General features: G+C 39.5%; 2 protein-coding genes across 3 annotated transcripts in view; one reads left to right on the forward strand and one right to left on the reverse strand.

The window, feature by feature from the left end:
• The first annotated feature begins 769 nt into the window (after positions 1-769).
• Positions 770-9584, forward strand: rabep2 (rabaptin, RAB GTPase binding effector protein 2). The gene is made up of 12 exons (XM_024272507.2): positions 770-1039; positions 3497-3661; positions 4380-4456; positions 4542-4910; positions 5023-5118; positions 5190-5288; positions 5712-5825; positions 6160-6238; positions 6356-6367; positions 6603-6757; positions 7028-7144; positions 8918-9584. The coding sequence occupies exons 1-12, from the start codon at positions 1015-1017 to the stop codon at positions 9014-9016; spliced, it is 1407 nt and encodes a 468-aa protein (XP_024128275.1). The 5' UTR covers positions 770-1014; the 3' UTR covers positions 9017-9584.
• Positions 9585-9651: 67 nt separating this feature from the next.
• The window catches only part of atp2a1 (ATPase sarcoplasmic/endoplasmic reticulum Ca2+ transporting 1), a 14841-nt gene continuing 1437 nt past the window's right edge, over positions 9652-23055 (reverse strand). Inside the window, exons 5-26 of one of the 2 annotated variants that reach the window (XM_024272506.2) lie at positions 21754-21858; positions 20990-21128; positions 19633-19713; positions 19466-19551; positions 19114-19269; positions 18855-18996; positions 17089-17255; positions 16925-17013; positions 16754-16856; positions 16536-16667; positions 15274-15399; positions 14944-15162; positions 14749-14860; positions 14445-14668; positions 14145-14365; positions 13868-14070; positions 13702-13787; positions 13481-13614; positions 11537-11654; positions 11281-11398; positions 10900-10944; positions 9652-9912 (exon numbers count right to left, since the gene is read on the reverse strand). In XM_024272506.2, coding sequence (XP_024128274.1) covers positions 10940-10944; positions 11281-11398; positions 11537-11654; positions 13481-13614; positions 13702-13787; positions 13868-14070; positions 14145-14365; positions 14445-14668; positions 14749-14860; positions 14944-15162; positions 15274-15399; positions 16536-16667; positions 16754-16856; positions 16925-17013; positions 17089-17255; positions 18855-18996; positions 19114-19269; positions 19466-19551; positions 19633-19713; positions 20990-21128; positions 21754-21858 — 2766 coding nt within the window. In that variant the 3' untranslated portion in view covers positions 9652-9912; positions 10900-10939. The remainder of the gene's footprint in view (positions 9913-10899; positions 10945-11280; positions 11399-11536; positions 11655-13480; positions 13615-13701; positions 13788-13867; positions 14071-14144; positions 14366-14444; positions 14669-14748; positions 14861-14943; positions 15163-15273; positions 15400-16535; positions 16668-16753; positions 16857-16924; positions 17014-17088; positions 17256-18854; positions 18997-19113; positions 19270-19465; positions 19552-19632; positions 19714-20989; positions 21129-21753; positions 21859-23055) is intronic. The other variant, XM_024272505.2, reaches the window with a different exon arrangement.

The following is a 23055-nucleotide window of genomic DNA, read 5'->3' on the forward strand; positions in this document are numbered from 1 at the left end:
ACCCTCAAGCTTTTTCAACAGCATTATTTCATCTCTGTGATTCACAATGATTTGAATAAAGAAATGCATAGAAATGCAGTTTTAAGCTTGATTTGAAAATGCTACAAGAACATGTTGAAAAATTATTTTAATTGACATTTAGGCGGGCTTTCAGCTAAATGGGTTTTTCTGTTGTGGACATTTTTAATTTTCCTTCTTATGATTTAAGTTGTGTTAGTGAATTTCTCCCCGTGTGATTGATTGATTGATTGATTGATTGAAGTGGTTTTATTTCTTAGTTTAACCTGTTTTATGTAGTTTTTGACCTGTGTTAAGCACTGATTCTGGGAAGTTATTTACTAGTTTGCTCAAATATAAGTTAACAAAGAAGAAACAGATGAGTACTTTGCTTTTCTATAAATCTTTGACTTGAGGAAAACGTTACTTGGCCAAAATTTTTTGATTTTGTTGCAAAGTGCTTGATGAAAGAGAGATTTATTTTCCCTTCAGATACAAATGATTTACAACTTTAGACACAAGAACGCATTTAAATTAACAAGGAACACCATCTAAAACATATTTTAAACACAGATTGTACATTAAATGTATTTTTAAAACAGTATAATCAGCAGCAGATTACATTAATTTGTAGTTTAACAGGAGAGATTAGGACTACAAACATATGTGATCAACTATGCAAAATAGAAATATGTTCATTTAAGTCGTGCCAGATGGCAATTAGTTTCAAACTAAATATATATAAAAAATAAACATTTGTGAGTTAGTGCTGTGCATGCAGTGTGTTACGATTGCACACTGATCGTCTGGATGAACGTGCTGCTTCGCTGGCCTCTGGTATTCGTGGACAGGAAGGACGTTGACGTGTTTTCCGCACGCTCAGACCGGGGAAAGTTGTTTCCTGAAGTTGACACTATGCTGACAACGTCCACACCAAACCTCTTGTGCGCGTAGAAAATGACTAAAGGAGCGTGTTAAAACTCCTCACTACATTTTGAGAATCAGCCTAACGAGAATATGAGCTCTAAAACTGAAGACACAGGTAGGAACACTGCAAGTTTTTTTTTTTTTTTTTTTTTTTAACTCTTCAAACAAATATACTAAGATGCGCTTCGTGTTTGCTAAATATGTTTAAATGAAGTTACATTCAAACTTGTTGCTTATGTTAAATAGAGCAGGTAAACCGGCCTGTTAGCTCGTCTGACCAAAGAGGTGGAAGTCGATTTGCTAGCTGCTAGCTAATGCTAACTGGCGAATGTTAGCTTAAAAGTGTAAATACTACTTTTAAACTTTTGTCTGATATTATCTAACAACAAAATCATTGCTATGCTTTTAGTGTTGCCTGTCTAACAAGTGAAAGCAACGCTTTGTAAACTGTTTAAATAGTGGACGTAACCTGTTGCATATGGTCAGAACTACTACTTCAATATGGACATAGAGGTTTTAGCTGTTTTGTATCATTAGCCTGATAGCTTAAATAGTTTTAGAATATTCGCCAACATAAGTATTATTGACAAACACATTGTTTTTCTTGTATTTTTTAAAATAAATGAACATATGCAGTGAAGCTATAACAAAGCAATAGTTTTAATTGGTCATAATGGGTAATTTATTTATGTCAAGTTTTAAGCTAATTCCAGTGGAATATTGTGTTGAGTTTTTATATGTTTAATGTTGCTGGCTTTAGACAAGATCCCAAACACCTGTATGATGGTGGTGATAGCATGATGGAGAAACAAATATTTGATGATTTGGAAAGATGTGGCAAAGGGGTGTGACGGAAGCTTACAGGTGGCAGAGGAAGGTACACCCGCTTCACTTAAGAAAAAAAAAAAACATTAGTTCTATTTGCTTTTCTCTTTGACTTGATCACTTTTTAGCCTGTCACATAGGTAATTCAAAGATGACAGTTTTAGTTGTTAATAGTTGATACAAACGTAGAGAAAAAACTCCTGTTTTGATTTCAGTTTTCCATATAGGAGGTTTATGATGTTCAATGTTCTCTAAACTATACAAATATATAAAAATGTCTTGCTTGGCTACTCATCTTACATCAGAAATTATGTTAAAGACCCACCCCGATGAGAACTGTGTTTTTAACATTTTCTTGTTGCATATTTCTTATATATTGAAATACATTTGAGTAGTTCTTTATTCAAATTGTTGTGAATCAGGATCAGATAAAACAATGCAGTTGGATTAGGGTTGGAAAAAGTTTGTAGGTATGGCGTAGGACCTACAACAACAAGCTCCTTGCTCTGTTCTATTGTGATGCATCCACTTGTAGACAAATAGATCCATATACGTCTTCCTTTTCCTTATCTGTGCTGGCATCTGGATTAAAACTCTATGGCAAAATAGCTGCAAGATTGTTTGTCATTTGTGTTTCACTGGTAATGTTAAGTTGGGATTGTGAGTGACTTTAAGCTAGCGGGAGAGATAGGGGAAGAAAAAAAAAGATGGATGATGGGAAGCAGGGGTAGGCTTACTCTGCACCAACAGCGACACAGGTTTTTTTTATTTTGGCTATAAAAAAAAGCTTTTAAGTAGATCAAATAATGAACTTTAAATAGAGAAACATTGAATATTTCTATTGTGATTTATTCAGTCAGAGAAATCTTTACAGATTTAAATCAGTTAAGTTACCTCTATTTAATTAAAAAAAAAAAAGATAATTTTTTTGCTTAGACTCTGCTCTATACATATGGAAAATTTCATTGCATTCTCCTATGTTGCAGTAAAGCTAAGACAGGTGCCTGCACTACACTTTCTGGTGTTATTTACACCTTTTTATTGTAAGAATGATAAATGTGCGACTGCTGCTCCACAGTTGACTTTTCTTAAAGCTACCCTACAACTTATTTTCAGCATTTGCTTTGGGTTATTGTCTGTTTTGGAACTTGTGCCTGATCCTCTACCCATGGCCAATGTTTTCATGTCCACAATAGTTTCTGTCTCTATTATGTTGCTCAATTTGTGAAGCGTGCCAGTCCATTTTCAGCTTTTTCTCTCACACTTTTAATGACTGCAGCTTTATGTCATCAGTTTTAAAACCAACAATAAACTGTTTTCGACTTGTAAAGAATTTAGATCCCCTTTTTTTTTACAATGCTTTTCAATACAAATCTTTCACTTCTTTGGGTTTCTGTTCATGAATCTTCCACCCCAATCGGATTTTTAGTTCTCCAGTTAGTTCCTTTAATAACTTTCAGTTTCACAGAGTTTACAAAATAAGTCTACCCACTTCAACTGCCTCTTTTTTTGTTCAAATTTAAAGAGACAAGTAACACCATATCTGCATTGAAATAGAAGTCTGTTTTTATTAGTTAACTTACAAATTGTTAATAAAAGATTACTTTTTACTCAATAAACAACAAAATTCTTCAAAATCAGGTGTCATAATGTGTGTTTAGCTCCTTATATGTTCTTTAAAGAACACATGTGAGTTTGATTAAGAGGTCAAATTGACATGTGTCTCTCTGTTATGTCTTTTTTGCAGAGGTGAGCCTACAAAGCCTGCAAGCACAGCTAGCTGAGTGTCAGGCTCAAGTGGAGCATTGGCAGGGTGTGGCAACAATCTGCGAGCTGAGCAAACAGGAGGAACTGGCAGAGCTGCAGAAACAATGCGATCAAGAGATCCAGTCGCTGCAAGAGGCCTTAAGAGGTCAGTGTGTTGTTGAAAACATTGCGAATAGCTTGAAGTGTTTTTTTTTTTTTTTTTTAATAAAATGTGATCAAAGATGTGCTCTGATGAGTTATGTGTTTTGGTGTTTTTAACATGTTCTTTTCTGATGATGAAGGACATAGATGAAGACAATCAATCTTGGCATTTCTAAATATTTCTATATTCAAGTCCTTGTGAATCACTAGCAGATGCAAAAATGTGATTGAGAAATGAGCTATTTTGTGACGTAAAAAATATGATGGGTTGGCCACAAGTTCCCTGCTAATCCACTTGCAGACTACTAGATCCGTGTATGTTTTTATTTTCCTTGTCTAAGATGGAATCTGTCTTAAAAATGTACGTCTGGATTTTTCTAATGTTTCTGTATTTTGATGCACTGCTAATGTTAGTTTGGGGATGTGAAGGGCTGTGAGTGAGCAGAGAAGAGCGTGAGCAAATAGATGATGGGAAGAGGGGCGGGCTTACTCCATGCCAACAATTCCACCCACAACTCAGAAGTGAATTTCTGCTGAGCTACGGCTGCAATGCTAAAACTATTTAAGAAAATGACAGGTTTTTCATTTTGTCTAAAAACGGCATAATCATAGTTTAAAAAGCCACTGGAAACACTTTTTAAGATGGATCAAAAGATGATCAGAGTGGGACTTTAAATAAGATAAAAGTATTCGTTTTTATTGTAATGTTTTTGTGTTTTCAGAGACAGCAGCTCAGTATGAAGCCAGGATTGCTGTTCTGCAGTCCCAGCCTTCAGACTGGAGGAGAGGACAGAGAATGGTCTGTTAACAACACAATCTTGTTTCTCCAAGTTTTTAATTTAGTTTTTGTTTATGTTGGACTTGTTTGTCTCTGTCCCTCTAAGACCAACAATACAAGAGGAGCAACAGACTTAAATTCTTCTGCTAGTGACTCGCCAAAATCGGGCATTTACGGCATCGTGGAAGAGGCGACTTCTTCAAGGGAAAAGGACCAAAGTCAGCCTTCAGAGCTGGAGGGCGTGGTGGAGAGAGAAGGGGGTCCCCTCACAACAGAAGGGTATTTTTCCAACTGTGACTCGGCTTCGTTGTCTTCCTTCTCCATGGACACACCCTCGCTGCCCAGAAAACTCCTCTCTCAGGACGACACGGATTCTCTGGTGTCAACAGGAACCCTGGTGCCTGAAGCCATTTACCTGCCGCCAGCCGGACATCGCCTCGTCACGCACAGCGACTGGGATGTACTCAACGCACAAGTAGGGATTACAAACTGAGGTCTTATTAGTTTCTTATATAAAAGACGAGTCAAACCTTCCTTTAGCTCCCCGGTGGATTTCGTATTTAATAAGTTTATTGTTTGCCGGGCAGTTGTCAGAGCTGCGGGGGGAGGTGAGTCGGCTGCAGTCAGAGAAGGAGGAGCTGGAAAGAGAACTGGAGACGCAGACCAACCAAACTCATAAACAGGTCAGTTTGCGTTCGCATACACCGCACATAGCGTTTCAGCAGAAGAGCTGAGGCCTTGAATGTTCTTGCAGGTGTCATCGCTGAAATCTCAGGTGCAGGCTTCAGAAGGCCTCCTCCAGGATCTGCAGAAGTCTTTTAGCCAATCGCAGAATGCGGTGCAGAGCCGACTGGTGAGTGACAAGATGTCCAAACAAATGAAAATGAACAGATTACTGTTGTCACTTTGACCAGCTCAAAACTGAATCTGATGTTCAGGACTCTGCAACGTTAGTATGCAGAACGCATTTTATGACGCCACCAGATGTGTTCACACTGGACAAGCAGGGTGGGGCTTCTTTTTCTACTGTTTACTAGCACACGTCTGCTGCCAACAGTCGGGGGAGGTTTGATATGAAATGCGGTGCAAATCTCACGAATCTTGCTCCAAACTTTTTTTTTACAGCTCTGTTCTGATATATGAAAGATTTGATGTCATAGAATTCCGTTGGATGCATACAATAATGCATTTCTCCTCCATAATCTGGGGTCATCTTGATATTTGTGCATTTTATTCACGTTTTGGAGATGTTGATATAAGCTTTTATTTTACACAGGCAGAGTTGTCTCTGTCTCAGCGGAAAATGTGCAGCGAGCTGTCCAGACTGAAAGGAGAAGAAGTGGAGGAGAGTATATCAGACACCAGCTCGTCGCTGTCATCAACTCTGCATGTAAGATTACTGTTTTACCCACACATTTACAGGATTTATCCCCTAAAAGTGCTGGATCTCCTCCTTTGTCTTTCACCTGCTCCCTTTAGGGGTCGCCACAGCAAATCTTACCCAATCCTGTGCTGCTTCATGCATGAAACATCCATAAGTTTTACATGTTGTTGTAACTGGATCTGAACCCTGCTGGGAGCTCGTTTGAGTTCTGCTCTTTTAAATGGCGTGCAGGAGGAAGCAAAATGAAAATCTCATGAAAAGAAAACCTTTATTTGCAACTAATAGATGAAGAATATATCAGAACAAATGAAGTTTCATCTCTTTACTTCTCATCCATCAGGGGGCGCACTGTGAGGAGCGCCTTCGCATTGAAATTGTCAATCTGAGGGAGCAGCTGGACACTCGTTCAGAGGAGAACGGTCCGTTAATTATCCTTCGCTGTCGAGTTTCCTGTGTCGCTCGTCCCAAAGCTAAATTTGTTTCTTAATTTGTCTTCTTCCTTCCTTCCTGCTCCGGCTTTGAACTGCTGTCATCAGACGTTTTAGAGGGTAAGTGAGCCGCCCATGCTTTTATTATTAGACTGCTAAGCCAATTAGTAGGTCCTGTGGTTGGTGTGAGGTGACCTTTCGTTCTGATTTATTTAACCCTTCACACCTCTGTGCTGTGTGACCAGAAGGAGGTTTCTCGCTCTGTGAAAACTGAGGGTCACAACAAGAGGACTCACAGTAATGTCTTCAAAGTGTTGGCTAATTTAAAGTACCATTTTTGGGGTTGTGTGCGCAGTGCAGCTGTCCACGCTGAGGACCGAGATGGAGAAGATCCAGGCTCAGAAGGACCTGCTGCAGACTGAGCTGCTGGCCTGCCGCACTGAACTGGAAGGCCTGCGGGTGGCACTCACACACGTGCAGAACACCAACAAAGCTTTGAGCACTGAGAAAGTAAGTCCTGCTCTGAGAACTGAATGTCCCTTTTTAGCAACTGTACTGTAAAATCATTGAAGTCTAGTTTTTTATTGAGCCAAAATGATTTAAAAAAAAAAATGGTTACAATTTTTGATTAGATTATGGTAAAGGTGATAAAAAGCGCATGTATATTTGATGTGACAGCTTGTTAAACTTCAGACAAAAGCAGTATTTCAGAAAAGCAGCATATTCTTTGTTCATGCGGGTAAAGTCCTGTTTTTTTTTTCTCTCTTTCTGGGTTGACAGGCAGCTTTGCACCAACAATGTCTGGAGCTGCGCAGCCAAGTGATCAGCCTGCGCTCCCAGCTTGACACCAGCCAAGCTGTCCAGAGAGACTTTGTAGAACTCTCCCAGTCACTGCAGGTGTAGTATGAGAAGACACAAAGAACTTAAATACGATTTTCTTATTTTTAGTAAATCTTTAGCTTAAAAATAAAAAACAAAATCTGATTAATCACACTTTTGGGTTGTGATTAATCACAATGTTTTACAAGGTAAATTATATGGCAATATGGAGCTTTTATACAAAAACAGGCCAGAGGAAAATATGTTACCCTTCATTTTTTTGTCTGAAATGTTTAAATTTATAATTTTATAAATTTATGGAATTTGTGATCCCAAAACGCATCAACAGTAAGATAAGCAGAACTCTAATGACTTTTATATCTGCAGTATTACTCCAAGAAAACAAAGATGCTGACATACAGCCACAAGAAACAAACATTGTGTTTTTGCACTTTAAATGGTTCGGGGAATACTCGATTCTGATTGGCTGCTGGATGCTCCCCTAAAAAAGAAGTTCTGGTCACAATGTTCTGTAAGTGCAGGCTTCTTCAAAACAAACTTTTGCGTCATGATCTGGACAAAAAAATCAGTAGAAAGGTGAAATTTCTCTCTGAACTGATGCGTTATTTAAACGATCGGCATATGTATCGCTTTCTTTTGCCGCTGCAGGTCGCTAGCCCTTAGCGACGTGTTTCCGTGTTACCGTGACAACGGGCCGCATTACATTACAAATAGTCCACCTTTTGTTAAAAGCGATCTAATCCCAAAAAATAACACTAATAAAATTCTAGAAATCAATTGAACATTTATTTCTTTTGTAAGTGACCGTATTATAAGCGGGATAGTGCTTGATGAAATGAGCATTATCGTAAATTAACGCATGCCGTAGAAGCCTAAACCGGCAAAAGATGGCTGCTAACGCATTAATTTTGTTAGATTAATCGTGTGTTAACCCGTTAAAACTGACAGCCCTACTTATTTTACAATTTGAAATAATGGGCAAACTTGTTTGTTCCTGTCTTTGAATATATGAAAATCCCTCATTGCCACTAAAACAACATAAACAGCTTCATATTTAATAGTGAACTGAAAATCAAAAATAGAAAACATGTTGCATTAGGTGTTGGTGTCCAACAGAATAGGACAAAAATGAGCATATGTAACCCAAATCTAATATATGTTTTGAGTCAATCCCTGCAGTCACATGGTTTCTAGAACTTTCCATTTTTCTCTTCTTGTTCACTCTCCTCATAGACAAACTACTCGTGCCTCAGGTAGTCTTCTGCAGTCCAAATGTTTCTGCTCACTCCACAGGTGTTCCGGATTTAGATCAGGACTCTGAGAAGATCCCATCAGAGTTCTCTAACCATTTGCTTTCAAGTGTTTTTTAGCTGCTCGGGTCATTCTCCCGTTGGAGGAACCATGACCTGCTGCTGAGACCGAGCTTTCTGGTTCCAGAATACTTTGATAGTTGTGGGATTCTATTACACTAAGACATTTAAGATGCAGCAAAGCAGACCCAGAACCCAGCTGAGCCCTTTAATATATCACTGCACTCTTGTTTTCTTGGTTTTACTGCTTATTTCTTTTTATCTATGAACATGGATCTAATGGGCTATCCTAAAATTCTAATTAATCCCAAAAGATTTTCTCTCACCCAGTGTGTATTGTGAGAACTTTTAGTCTATTTCAAGAGTGGTGCCCACTTTGTCTCGAGCAGTTAGGGATGGTTTGATCCATATGCTCAAAGTTGAACACCAATTCAAAAGCAATGTTTACTCTCGTCCGCTTCAGTTTATTTCAGTGTCTGTTGTGGATTTCTCTTTCATTAACCCTTTTCTCCTCCTCAAGGTCAAAATGGAGTTGATACGGCAAGCGGAGAGTCTGGAGCAAGTCAAAGAAATCTTGGGAGAGGGAGCCAGAGAAGCCGAGTCTGCAGATGCGTCTTGAGTCGTTGAATATGATATTAAATCCTACAGCATGGACCAAAACAAAAACCCAGAGAGAGGTTTTATTTTTAAACCACTGAAACACTGACTTTGACAGAGGAACCACTGGAATTTTCAGCTATGGTGCTGGCCCTGTGAAGATCTTTTTTTTTTTTTTTTTTTTTAAAGTGCTTTTGAAGAACCTAAACCGTAAAACCTGGATCACTCCTGTCCACAGAAGACGGATTCACGAACTTTGTATGTGTTTCAACTAATTTAGTTTCTTACACTATGTGTCCACTTGTTGCAGATTTTACCATTTATAGTACTAACATCTACTTAAGGAGTGTTTTTTTTTCTACAACTGACAGAAATTTAAGTGTCAACACTATTGCATTTTAATGCAAATCGCTAATGGTTTCACTTAAAAACGTCAAAAACATTCCACTTTTATACAAAATACCTGCTTTTAAATGAAAGTATGTTTTTTATGAAGCTCAAGCCTTAACAGCCACCAGACTTTAATATATAAAAAAAGACTATGTAGATTATTAATAAAAAAGTATGTGTTGTGTTATTATAAAGTGAAATGGGTTTTTATATCATTTTCATTTTTATTTTCCCAAAAAGAAGATGAGCTTAAATATATTTATTTTTTTAAACATCTTTATTCTTTAAGAATAAAATAAACAGAATAGCTTTCACATAGCTTCATTATATATTATATTAAGTACATACACAGAAAAATATTTTTCAGCTTTTTTTGTGTATTTTTTAAATCGCTTTTGTATTCATTCCATTGATCATGTGACTTTTGGCGCCCTCTCGTTCAAACGGAGCGCTTCCCCTCCTGTCCTCCAAGTCTCGCCGCCCTCCTCGCTTTAGATCCTTCTGGTCACCGTCGCTGTTAGACTTTCCCTAAATGGACAAAACAAATGGTTTCAAAATTACATTTCAAACTAATTGAAAATATTTTGAGTTTGTTTTTTGGAATTAGAGTTTGATTTGTGATTTGAGTTAATTTTGGAAACAAGCATATTTTCATTCTCCAACATGTCGGATCTTCTTTTTCATTCATTAAGTCACAATATAGGAAGAATTAGCAGCAATGCCACACAGTCACTGTTCAAATGCTGTCCTCATTCTTGAAGGTGCATTTGCTCCAAAAATGTTAAGGAAATAATATTGCAGTAACTTATAAATATTTTAAAATAAGATTCTATAAAAGTTCCACTCCAACTACATTTTTTTCTATTGTCAAATCACTCCCAGTGGTGTTTTTGCCTAAATCAAAAAGCCTGTGTTGTTTTTTTAGTACATTTTCTACAGAGCGGCAAGAGTTGTGGGCCAAAGTAACCCTCCACTTATATCCCATCATCCCTTTGTTTACACTCTCTCCCACTAGCTTATAGCCCCAAGCTAACATAGAAGTGCAACAAAAACTTTGAGCAATAACTGAGCTATCCAGCCGTACAGTTTTGAACCAGATAGCAGCTCAGAAGAGGAAAACGAAGATGTTTATGGACCATTTGTCTGTAAGTGGATGCGTCAGAATGGAGTGGAACAGGGAGACTTTGGCCCGCCTATTTCACCAACTTTTTCAAACGGTGAGTTTTTATCTGCACCTGATGCATCACAACTTGAAATACACAGAAATACTGTTTTATTCTTAAATTCTTTTTTGAATGTCCTCCATCATGAGAAAATGCTCCAGGAGTATGTTAAATTTCATTGGAATGGGTCTTTAAAAATGTCATCAAAGCATGCAAAATCCAGGCATTTGGTGATGTACTAATGTTATTTTTTTAGGACTCACTTTTCAACCTTTAAGATGCATTAACGTCTCTTCTACCTTTTTTAAACGTGCACAATGCAGAAAAACATTTTAAGGAGTCAGGGGAATACCTTAAGTTGTTACAGAAAAATTGAGGATGGGGAAACAGGTTTAGACTGCATAGTCAAGGAAACAGGGAAGAAGAAATTAGATCCAAGTAATCAGAGGAGACGTGTTAGAAGCAGGGTGGGGAACCTTTAACCTGTGACAGCTTAAAAAAAGAGGGATAGGTTAAAAGGAAAAGCAGTTTACTTTTTTATTGGGAGGGAAAACAAATTGTAACATTCCATTAATCAAATTTGTATTATTTTAGATTAGAAAAGAGTATACTTAATGAAGTCTTTGGGGGAAAATACTTTGATTAATAAACTTTATTTAGATAGATGTAAAAATATTTAATAGTTTTGGCTAAAATGTGTTTGTGCAGAAGGAAAAAAACAGTTCCAACTCACCTTCCAGGTATGTACGAGCAACAAACTTGAGAAGCTCATCAAGAAGAATGACTGGGAAGGAAAGTTTCAGCACCATCAACCACTGCTCCAGATTCAAGTGGGTGAGCTTGAAGATCATCTGTGGATGAGAGCGGCAGCCTGTTGAAACTTCACACATCAAATGTTCAGAGAGTAACTTCCATGATCTTTACATGCAGGATGTGTATCAGTGTACAGTTGGTGAGTGAGGAACTGGTGGCGAGAAGGTCAAACTCACGGGCAGAGGGTCGACGTAGATGATCATGAAGTGAAGGGACATGGAGAGGCTCATGGCACCCATCAGCCAGAGGTTGCTCCAGGGGGGCATGCGGACCAGAGACTGGTTCTCAGATAAACTATAATGCAGGTGCAAAATGAAATGTTTAGCTTCGTAGCAGCAGATGAGCTTGATGGTTTTTTTCTTCCTTCTAGGTCAGGCTGGTTCTTAAAATGCTTCAAGTAGCTGCTAATGTCCTTAAGCATCATATTTGATTTCAACATCTTCAGTATCTGCTTTTATAGATTATTGTGAATGTTGCATTTAATTCGGATTTAATTTGTGGATTTTTTTTCCCCATCTTGTAATAATTTAGTTTTTCAAAGGTGTAATTTTATTAGCAATTTTTCTAAAGGAATATTATTCATGAGTTTCACTTTAAAGATGAGTTTTAGGTTTATTGTAGTTTTATGTTCTCTTTTTCTCCTTTTTATATCTGGCAAAAGATTGACTCAAACTTTTTGTCGTTTTTTTAATACTATTTTTCCCTTTATGACAGAGAATTAAGGAGGAAACTTCTCTTTTGTTGTCCAGATATCTTTATATTTCTTCTTTCACCTTTTACTTCCCGGTTAAACTTGGAAAAAAATGTTCTTCCATAAAGAAAACTCATCCATCCATCCATCTTCTTGGCCGCTTCTTCTCTTTCAGGGTCGCGGGGGTGCCGGAGCCTATCCCGGCTACTGAAGGGCGAAGGCGGGGTTCACTCTGGACAGGTCGCCAGTCTGTCGTGGGGCCTCAATCACACACATACACTCTCACATTCACACCTAGGGGCAATTTAGAGTCATCAACCTATGAAGCATGTTTTTGGACGGTGGGAGGAAGCCGGAGTCCCCGGTGAAAACCCACGCATGCACGGGGAGAACATGCAAACTCCACACAGAAAGGTCCCAGCCGGGATTCGAACCGGGGCCTTCTCGCTGTGAGGCAAGAGTGCTAACCACTGCGCCACCGTGCAGCCATAAGAAAAACTTATGTTAAAGGTTAATCTAATTTCCACATCTACTTGGAAGTCGTCAGACAGGTTAATAGTTCCTATGAAGCATGAGGTCATGGTGCGACTATCTCTAGTAAACATGAGGACACGAAAGAAGAATAAGCTGAAAAGATGAAGCACCCACAATACGTCAATAAAGCCCAAATCTTGATTTATTTATTAATTTTTTTGCTCAGGAGATTGTTTCTTTTACTGGAACTATATGAGGAGTCAGTCAGAATCAGACATTTAAGTCACCTCTGCAAATAATGGGGGATTAAACTGAGAATAAACCAAAAATATTCTTGATAAAAGTCCAGTGAGTTTCAAGTTGGCCATAAATAGTCAGAAAAAGCCTCCATTTGTGCCCCTAAAATTCAAGACTGTTTACAAATTTCCGGATGTAACAGCAAATCTTCTTCTTGCTCCTCAGCTTATAAAAGGCTGAAGTTACTTGTTTAAGGCCTGTTTTCTTTAAAAACTCTTGAGAGTGTGTTTTCTTGTAAAAATGTAATTTGTTTTTTTCCATTTTCTATTTTTGTCAATTGTCCGTGTTTGATTGGACTGAGAAGACCACTTACATTTTATTTTTACATTTCTTTGTCAGGACCTTTCCCGGATACTACAAAGATGACTCGACAACCTCTGCATGAAAAGCTTTCACAAAGCAAAAACCTACCACAAAAAGAATAAGAAGAAAACTAGAAAAAATGTCCTAAACAGACATTATTTTCAGGGCTCTATAAAGAAAGTTGTTGCTGCTGCGTTCATGGGTCAAGTATCTCACTCTCAAGTGGTTAATTAGTAGTTCAATCAATTAGTTCTGGATAGTATGGAACGGTCATTATCGCTGCTAAATGTTGTCTAGAACTACCGATGATCTACCTCAGTGTACCTGCAGTCCTATGTATCTGATGTATCTTCACCTGTTCAGAGCATTGCACATCTCTATGGTGACCAGCACAGACAGAGCCATAGTCATGGGTGGGGCCGACTCGAACACCTCACAGTGGACGCCGTCAAAGTCCTCGTTCTCCTCGCTGCACTGCATGAAATGGGACTGACGGGGAAAGATTAAAAGTTAAGACGCGAAGTTTGCTTATCTGCAAAGTGATCGGCAGAAAAGTTTATGAAGATCAACACCAACCAGCTGGTAGAAAGAGACCATCGGGCCTTCGTCACAATACACGAACCACCAAGCAGCTGCTGCAACTGTTGCTGCACCGACATAACCTACAAGAGTTGGTGGATTTAAATAACAAAAAACACACATAGGTCGATAAAGATGTCAATTTAATGGGGCAAGACCCTACTGCCAATGGCCAGATATCTGAAGAAAAGCCAGCCAGAGATGAGGGGCTCTTTTGGGGAGCGGGGGGCTTTGCCCATGATGTCCAGATCTGGAGGATTGAACCCCAGCGCTGTGGCAGGCAGACCGTCAGTCACAAGGTTGACCCAGAGCAGCTGGACGGGGATCAGAGCCTCAGGCAGACCCAGAGCAGCAGTCAGAAAGATACTGAGGAGCAAAGACTTGTGTTGACGAGTTCCAACGACAGCAGCTGACTTCATTTAGATGGGGGTAATACTCACCAGACAACCTCGCCTACATTGGAGGAGATGAGGTAGCGGATGAACTGCTTCATGTTGTTGTAAATGGCTCTGCCCTCCTCAACAGCAGATACGATGGAAGAGAAGTTGTCGTCAGCCAGGACCATCTCAGAGGCAGACTTGGCAACGGCAGTGCCAGAGCCCATGGCGATGCCAATCTCCGCCTTCTTCAAGGCAGGGGCATCATTTACTCCGTCACCGGTCTTAGAGACAAAACAAAGGGATACCGTTCGTCTTCATTTGCTTCCTTTCCAAATCGTCTAAGTTTGTATTTCTTCTTACCATGGCAGTAATCTCATCAAAGCCCTGCAGAAACTCAACAATCTTAGACTTGTGGGACGGCTCCACTCTGGCAAAGCAGCAAGCCTTCCTGACAGCATTCTTCTGCTCATATGGAGACAGATCATCAAACTCACGACCAGTGAAAGCTTTCCCAGTGACGTCCTCTTCCTCGGAGAAGATGCCAATGCGGCGGCAGATGGCCACAGCTGTACCCTTGTTGTCACCTGGGGGAGAAGGGCAGACATGATCATTTTGTTTTATTTAGCACTTGCTTGACTTGTGCTCTCGTAGTTTTGATGCCAACCAGTGATCATGATGACGCGGATCCCAGCAGCTCTGCACAGCTCGATGGAGCTCATGACCTCTTTACGAGGAGGATCCAGCATCCCAACACAGCCGACGAAGGTCAAATCAGTCTATGGAAAAGCAGAAATAGAATCAGTTTTGTGTTAAAAACAAAACAACTAAATAACGATTTATTGCCTTTAGTTCTTCTCACCTCATAATCTGCAAACTGAGTGGAGTCCTCCAGGTTCATCTCCTCCTTCCTCAGAGGTGTGTCTCGGGTGGCGAGTGCCAGACAGCGGAGGGTGTCTCGCCCAGTACCCCACTCCTTGATGACGGACATGATGTGGTCTTTGACTGGACCAGTCAGTGGGACACGGTTGGTTCCCACACGGACATACGAACAGCGATCAATCACACCCTCAGGAGCTCCCTGAGGACACAGACAGACAGTTTTAAGAGCTTTCAGATCTGTCAGGACAACTTTTTAAATAAATAGTTCTATTTTTTTTTTTATTCCAATCCCAGCATTCAACAAACTCACTTTCACAAACATCTTGCTCCCAACAGGAGCTTTGGCTGACTTGGCAGGTGAGCAGTAGACGGACATGGACTTCCTGTCTCTGGAAAACTCCAGAGTGAATTCCTTCTTCATCAGCTGCTTGATGACCTGTTCAGGTGGAGGGTAAAGACAAACAAAAATAAATGGGAGAGTTAGATACAACATTTTAGAAATTCACTTGTAAGTATGTCTACTAAACCAACAGAAATTTAACCCTTATAAGATGAAGTTTTTAGTTTTTACTTGACATTCAATCATTCACTATCAGTCTCTGCTTAGCTTAATGCAAATTTATTTTTCTACATCAATTTTTTAATTCATAGTTGTTTTATGTTGAATTTTCTGTCTTTTGATGATTTCTTTAACATTTTTTGCGGCTTTTGTCCAAAATTTCCATATAGTTTGTTTCTGCTTTAAATGTTTAACATGGCTGAAAGGAAGCAAACCAGCTTCATCGAGCTTAATGATAAATTAATGTCTATAGTTAACTCTTAGGTCATCAACCTCTTCAGACCCAAGATCTTGTTCAAAGTTTGTTTTTTTTATCTTTATCAGAGCCCCAGTTAGGTAGAATTACTGTAACTACTGTGGTGATGCAGCACAAAATCTGATGTCCACACGGATACTAGGTCTAAAGAGGTTAAAGTGCAAACTTGAAAACGCCAAACTTTAATCTTTAGAAAAGTAGATGAAGCTTTTTTTTTATCCTAACTGAATACATAATGTAGTATTTTTTTCTATAAACCTAAATAAATATTTGTAGTTTTTTAATTTTATATGAGCTATACTGGGATAAACACCATCTAATTGCCTCAAAGCGGTGTAAAACAAATTAGCAAAAGCAAATAGAAAAAACATTTTAGCAAAAGGAAACAGTTTAAGCCGTTGATATAACTACAGCTTTTTTTCATGTATGCACAGAGCATTCACTGGCTGTGACTGTGGAGAGTAATGACTCCTCTAACAGGAGGTCATCCAGCAGAGCAAAACTCAATCAATTTGAGGAGGCTGGTTTAACCAGAGACAGAACATTGTTCTGGTATAAAAATAATCTTTTTTACATTTTTGTTGTATAAAAACTCTGTCAGCAGATATGGAGGTTGCTATTGTCCTTCATAATAAAGGTCTTTAGTTGGCCATGCTGTGCCGGTATTAAGTTAGAAAACCATTTTGGAGACTTAGTAAAATTTCGGACCCATTTGACTTGTTATATCCCGTTTTTGCAGCCTCTATTGTGGACTTACAGCGCAGCAGGCGTTGGCTCTCTCCACTTTAGACAGGCCGCGCACCTCAGTGTTGAAGACATTCATTTTCTCCACCAAACAGCACAGAGCTGTCTCAGTGGCTTCACCGACCTTCTCATAAATACCCTTAGACTGCACCATAGACGGAAAGAATTAGTTAGACAAACTCATTTTGAACTTTTCTTGAATAATCCAGCATGTTCAAACTCCATACAGACCTCATTGTAGTCCAGTGATGAGTCATTGCACAGAGCACAGATGGTTGCCAGCTCAACCAATCCATCAAATTGTCCGCACTTAACAAGCGAATTGTTCCGCGTGCTGATAGAGAAAGTTTAATTAAGTTCTGCTGTTGAATGTGTGCTTTTCACAGTCATTTAGACACTTACACTTCTCCTTCGGGGGTGTACTTTGATCCTGAAATGTCAAACTGACCGAGGGCAACACTGTCCCCCTCCACTTTATCAATGATGAACATCTGCATGAACATCGACAAAGGTGTTAGTCCATCATTTACAGGAAGTATGATTGGGCAAGCGTAAACAGAGCCCACCTTAGTCACACACATCTGGTTGGTGGTGAGGGTTCCAGTCTTGTCGGAGCAGATGACGGAGGTGCAACCCAAGGTTTCCACAGAGGGCAGGCTTCTGACAATGGCGTTCTTTTTGGCCATCCGACGCGTTCCCAGGGCCAGGCAGGTGGTAATGACGGCGGGCAACCCTGACATAAAAAGAAGGATAAATTTGAAAATACTAATTAAAAAATCAAGACAAAAGGTTTAGGTTTTAGAGGAATATAGTTTTAAAAGTTTATTAACCAAAAAACAAGTTTTTTAAGAATTTTGTCTTTGTTTTTTTGAAACAATCTCTATAGCAGTGACTAGAGCTGCCAAAATTAGTCGACAACTAATCGACTACTGAAATAGTGACTAATTTAATAGTCGATTAGTTGCTTTTTTATTATTATTATTATTTTTTAAATTTTATTTCAAAACTATGATGCATGAGCACCTGAAGAGGAAGCATGTTGTGACTGAGTATGATAACGATAAAGAGAGAGATCGTCACCTAGGTAAGCTAAAAAGAGGCGATCCCCTATAAATGAGAGGAGTTTCCCCACACTGTCAAGCCTAGCTAAATGTTTTCTGTGCATCCCTGCAACCTCTACCCCATTTGAGCAAAATTTCTCTGCTGAAGTGAACATCTGCTCTGAGAAGAGATTGTCTTTCTGCAAGACGTGTGGAAATGCTAACTTTTCTGGGTCGTGTAAGAGCATCAGTTTGGAATTATGTAGAGTCAGAGTGTAGTGAAGCTGAATACAGTTGTGACCACTCAGCACCACAAAACACACTTTTGTCATATTTGAGTCGGTGAGATCAAAACTTTATCTTTAGTGAAAAATAGTTCCTTCGTTTCAGATGCCGACCTTGTCTGATTTAAGTCTTGTTTTAATGCCAGAAACAAATAAATGAAAAATTGTGCATGATTAATTAAAGGTTTAGTAAACTATAATCTTAACTGCCTTCATTTTTAGTTAGTTTAAAGCTAATGATGGTTAATATGTGTGTTTTACATTCAGTTTACACATAACATCTTATTTCTGATGTTTGTTTTTGGCTTTTGTTGTTGGGAAAGCTACAACTTACCCAGGGACTACGACTGAAAATTAGTTTTGTAGTTAACACCGGCACATTTAAAGATATGTCCATGAATGCGCACTGTCCCTGTTCAAATACATTTTAAATAAATACAAATTTATGTGTTGACTAAATGAAAAATTAATCGTTTAGTAGTCGACTATTAAAAAAATCTTTTGTGGCAGCCCTTGCGTGACAGTAAAGATTTTCTTATTTTTGTTCATTAGATACCAAAAAACTGCAGATTGTGCAAACTTTGATTAAGAAATCAAAGATCTTTTGCACAGAAAAATGTGAATTTGTAAGTAAGTAAATTCTATAAGTTATAATATAAAAAGGGGGTCAAACTAAGAGTCTGATTTATGTTTATGCTAATCAGAAGCAACCCTAATTTTCAGCTTGTTTCACTCTAACAGTTGGTTTGTGAAGGAAAGTTTAAATCTGGAAAGCTTTCCTGATCATATAAAGTTAAAAAAAAATACTCCAATAAAGTGCTGAGATCATTCAAAAAAAAGTCTCAATATTAAAGCACTTTGACCATTTTGTGAGAAAACAAATTGCTTAATTTTGCTTGTTTAATTTGCAGCATAACTGCCTTAAGTGTCAAATACAATTTTTAGATGAGTGGCACAACCCAAATCTGACTTCTGCAATGATAACCTGATCAAATCCCTGGGGTTTACCTTCAGGGATGGCAGCCACAGCTAAAGCCACAGCAATCTTGAAATAGTAGACAGCTCCCCGTATCCAGGAACCCCCGTGGACGGGGTCATTGAAGTGGCCGATGTTGATTATCCACACGGCCACACAAATGAGGGAGATGACCTGCAGGGGGGAGCAGATCAAATGTCTCTGCGACGCCTATCTAAAGACCCATTTATGGAAGCCTTCTTTGTAGACATTTCACACCAAAGCATAGTGGATGCAAGAACAACAACCGACCTTGGAGAGCTGCTCTCCGAACTCATCCAGCTTTTGCTGCAGTGGCGTCTTCTCCTGCTCAGTGGCGGCCATCTGGTCACGAATCTTACCGATCTCGGTGGTGACTCCTGTTGCAACAGCAATGCCGGTGGCTTTACCTGCAGCAATGTTGGTCCCCTGACATGTTTCAGATTTAAAAAAAAGGGGGGATTTGGTGACGCTTAAACACAAAATCTTTTAGCATATGATCAACGCTTTTTTCCTTCAGAATCTACTGGAATGATGTTGATCGTGTCAACAATTAATAAATTACAGTAAATTGAAGGTCATAAACACTGGAGCTCCAGATTACACAAGCAGGAGAGAAGCTTACAGAGAACAGCATGTTCTTCTTGTCCTGATTGACAGCTCGGGGGTCCGGGACAGCATCTGTGTGCTTGATGACACTGACAGACTCCCCTGTGAAGGGGAAGGTTGGATTGAATAAAAATAAATAAAATCTTGGACATCCCAAACCATACATTTGTTCTGAACTCATACCAGTGAGGATGGACTGATCCACACGCAGCGTTGTAGATTTGATGGAGATGATCCTGATGTCAGCTGGCACTTTGTCACCAACTTAAAAGAAAACACAAGTAAGAAATAATTTATTACCACCTGCCTTTTCAGTCAGGAAGCTCCTTTTAGGTTTGCAGGACAGTCACTAGCAAAGCTTTATGACAATCTGAAAGCAGCTGTACAGTTGGATGGAGGGTTAATTGACTGGTTTTAGCACTCTGGATGGATGGTGCTGTTGTTGAAAGCTGATACCACAGTGAAAGTCGCAGGGAGAGGGAGACCTTGGGGAGATCATGCACCGAAAAGAACAGGTGGACAGCAGCGGAGAGCTGACATGAAGTGCGTTTATTCTCAGGCTTGCTTTTTCATCCCCCGAAGATTCTCCGCCCCCCTTTCTCTGGGACTGCCTTTAAAGGTTGGTGCTAATTTTCAGGCGCATAACATGCACATGAGCGCATGTTAGGAGTTGCGTTGGGATATTAACATGCTTTTTTTTGCTGCAGCTTGAACTGCTTGTGTCACATCTTGCAGTAAAAAAGGGGATTTATGCTTGATTTATTTCAAATTCTGATTTTTTTATTGCATTTAAATGGTTAAAAATCATTAACCATTTAAAAAAACTGTAAACTATAAAGTCATTTTTGGAATCAGTAAAAGTTTTATGTCATGGTAACTTTAAATTAGGCACCAATATTAGTATTTAAGTCATTTTTCCAAAACACAAATCAGCTTATTTTGGCTGTTGACCTCTATAAATGAGGCTTTAAAAGTACTGTCTGTTGGCCATTGCCAATTTTTTTGATAAATTAAAAATAAACTTGTTTAATTCTTGAAAACACAGTCCAAAAACCGTCTGCTTGCCTACAGGTCGAGTCCAGGTATTACAGTTGAATTTTGCAATTGGTCAAACCGTTTTAAGTCCCACGTCATTTCAGAAGTCTCACGTCATAATCTGCAGCTCCAGTAATGATAACAGTCCTGTTCCACAGATCCACCCCTCTGATTGGATTTTCAAATTTCGGCTGTGGGTGGAGTCAGCCTCCAACTTCCCTGTTTGGTTACCCTTTAAAATAGACTCTTCAATTCATTTTTTTTAATCTGATTTTATATTCTCGGATTTTCCGACTGTTTCAGGAAGCTTTTTCCTTTCAACGTGAAATATTTTGCCTTTGCAAAAAGAAAATGCGGATCACCAACAGTTTGAATATCATGTATTTGCTAATTTGGGACAAATTTTTTATCTTTTATTCCTCCAATGCCTAATTTCTTTGCATTTTTTCACTGGAATAGCTGAACATGAAGCAGTTAGAAGATTTGCAAAGCCACTGGATTTTACCTGAGACTTCCACCACATCACCAGGAACGATCTCCCTGGCCTTGATCCTCTGCACGCTCTTCCTGTCCGCCCGGTAAACCTTCCCCATTTCGGGCTCATACTCCTTCAGGGCCTCAATGGCACTCTCTGCATTTCGCTCCTATTGCAAAACAAGACAGTTTCTCATTTTGACGCCTACACAAAACAGTAGTAAGTGACTGTTAAAAATATTTAAACAGTTTACATATCTACAAAATATATATTTATTTTGTGATGTGTTCATTTGTTTCCTTAAAAGTTTGAAGGCCTCTCTTTTTTATATAAAAACTTCCTGCTCTGCACTGACCGAACGACTTTGCTAAAAGGATTTTTCACTCAATTAACCACTTCAAACTGATTTCTTCCAAAGCTGCCCCTGTCTGCCTCAAAGTGCAAAGCCTAACTTATTCCAGCTGCCCTTCCTCTCCTACTCTCCTCCATGTGTGAATCCTTGTGCATAGTTTCCAAATGACTGCCGCAGGGTCGATCTGAACCTTCCCTCAAATACACACACACCTCAGGCTTGCGGTAACGTGATCGTCCTTCTGTATTTTTGCACTATAATGAAGCACATGGCAGTTTAAACCTCCAAGGCAGCGAGGACTCCATTCCATTCCCACTCCCAACTGGCTTCACATGAACTTCCCGGTGCGGGCCAAGCCAAACCTTCGTCAAGGACATTGTGTGTGTGATTGTAACTTCATGAGTTGTGTCAAATAAAAGCATTCTAGTGCAGCATCGCTGACCTGCCACACCCCCACGATGGCGTTTGCGATGAGGATGAGCAGGATGACGAAGGGCTCGACGAAGGCCGTGACCGTTTCTTCGCCCTCCTCAAACCAGGCCAGCACCTGGAAGGTGCAGAGAGATGCAGCATGTTAGCGAGTCTAAGAATATTAAAGCAGCCGTGAGGTAAAAGTACATTTTCAGGGATGTGGTTACAGATAATGACTCCGACTCTTTTTTAGCTTTCGTTAAATAAAACATCACAGCTGCCGCTAAGCCAGAAGAGTCTTCTCTTTCCGTTTGTTGTGCACCTGTTGCTCAGGTTGTCTGTATTATCTTTTACTGCTGACTAGCACAAACATAAAAATGGCAGCTATTTATGATCCCCTGGTGGATCAAATGACAATTGCTTTTGTGTCTTATGTCATTCCGTGTGCCTGAAGTACACGTGACTCTTGTGCAGTTCAACACGTGCTTTGCTCTATGAGATCGGGGCGCTTAATTCTTTGCTTCAGAACTTCTCGTGTTGACACTGACACAGATTAGTTACAGGCCAGCGGAGTGCAGGCCCTAACTAGAGGAGGAAAGGGTCAGACCTTGTCTTGGAAGGTTTTTGTTTTCCACTGTTTTTTTACAACAAGTTTCCAGTCTGCTTCTGTTCAATCGATTTCCAGAATGATTGAACATTCCTGCAAGTATGAAAAGGATATCTGCAGGATTTAGCTCTTCTAGACTCTCAATCTATTCTTCTTGTTTGTCACAGGGGCACACGATACTATTGTGCAACCCAATCCCCATCATGCCCCCCCTCACCCTCTACTCTTTTGTCTGTGTCCTTCCTGCTGCCCAGAGCTATCCCTCGTTCCTTCCATCCTTGACCTTTGTCCAAGGGTACAGATTCTCATCCAGGCTTGGGACTTTCTTAAAATAAAGACTGCACACATACACACTGTCACTCACTTCCTGTCTTTCTGTGTTTTTTTGCTCTGTTCCCTCCCTCCTCACAGCCGTCAGGCCTTCTAAGGCTACGGGGACAGGTGTACAGGATTAAAACGATGTGTACGACCAGAGAAGGATTCTGGGTGAAAGTGATTTTATAGTAAGTGGATAACTCATGGGAGTTTGTCCGTCTCAGTTGCATTGAGAAGCTCATCCTGCATACACTGTCATAGTCTGTTTGGTGAGTTTGCTTCAGCAGAACGTGAGATAAAAGCAGAGATTTTTTTGGGCTAAAGGTGTCTTTAAGTAGGAAAATGTTTTTAGATTAGTTTCATGGCTTCCAAAACAATTTTCAGTCAGTTTTTCTTTTTTTTTTTTTTTTT

The sequence above is a fragment of the Oryzias melastigma genome, linkage group LG8 (assembly GCF_002922805.2).
Source record: "Oryzias melastigma strain HK-1 linkage group LG8, ASM292280v2, whole genome shotgun sequence".
NCBI classification, from domain to species: Eukaryota; Metazoa; Chordata; class Actinopteri; order Beloniformes; family Adrianichthyidae; genus Oryzias; species Oryzias melastigma.

Coding starts and splice junctions, on each gene's coding strand:
- rabep2 (XM_024272507.2), top strand. CDS start 1,015: ATGAGCTCTAAAACTGAAGACACAG. Junction 4,911..5,022: donor GGGATGTACTCAACGCACAA/GTAGGGATTACA, acceptor TTTGCCGGGCAG/TTGTCAGAGCTGCGGGGGGA. Junction 5,826..6,159: donor CGCTGTCATCAACTCTGCAT/GTAAGATTACTG, acceptor CTCATCCATCAG/GGGGCGCACTGTGAGGAGCG.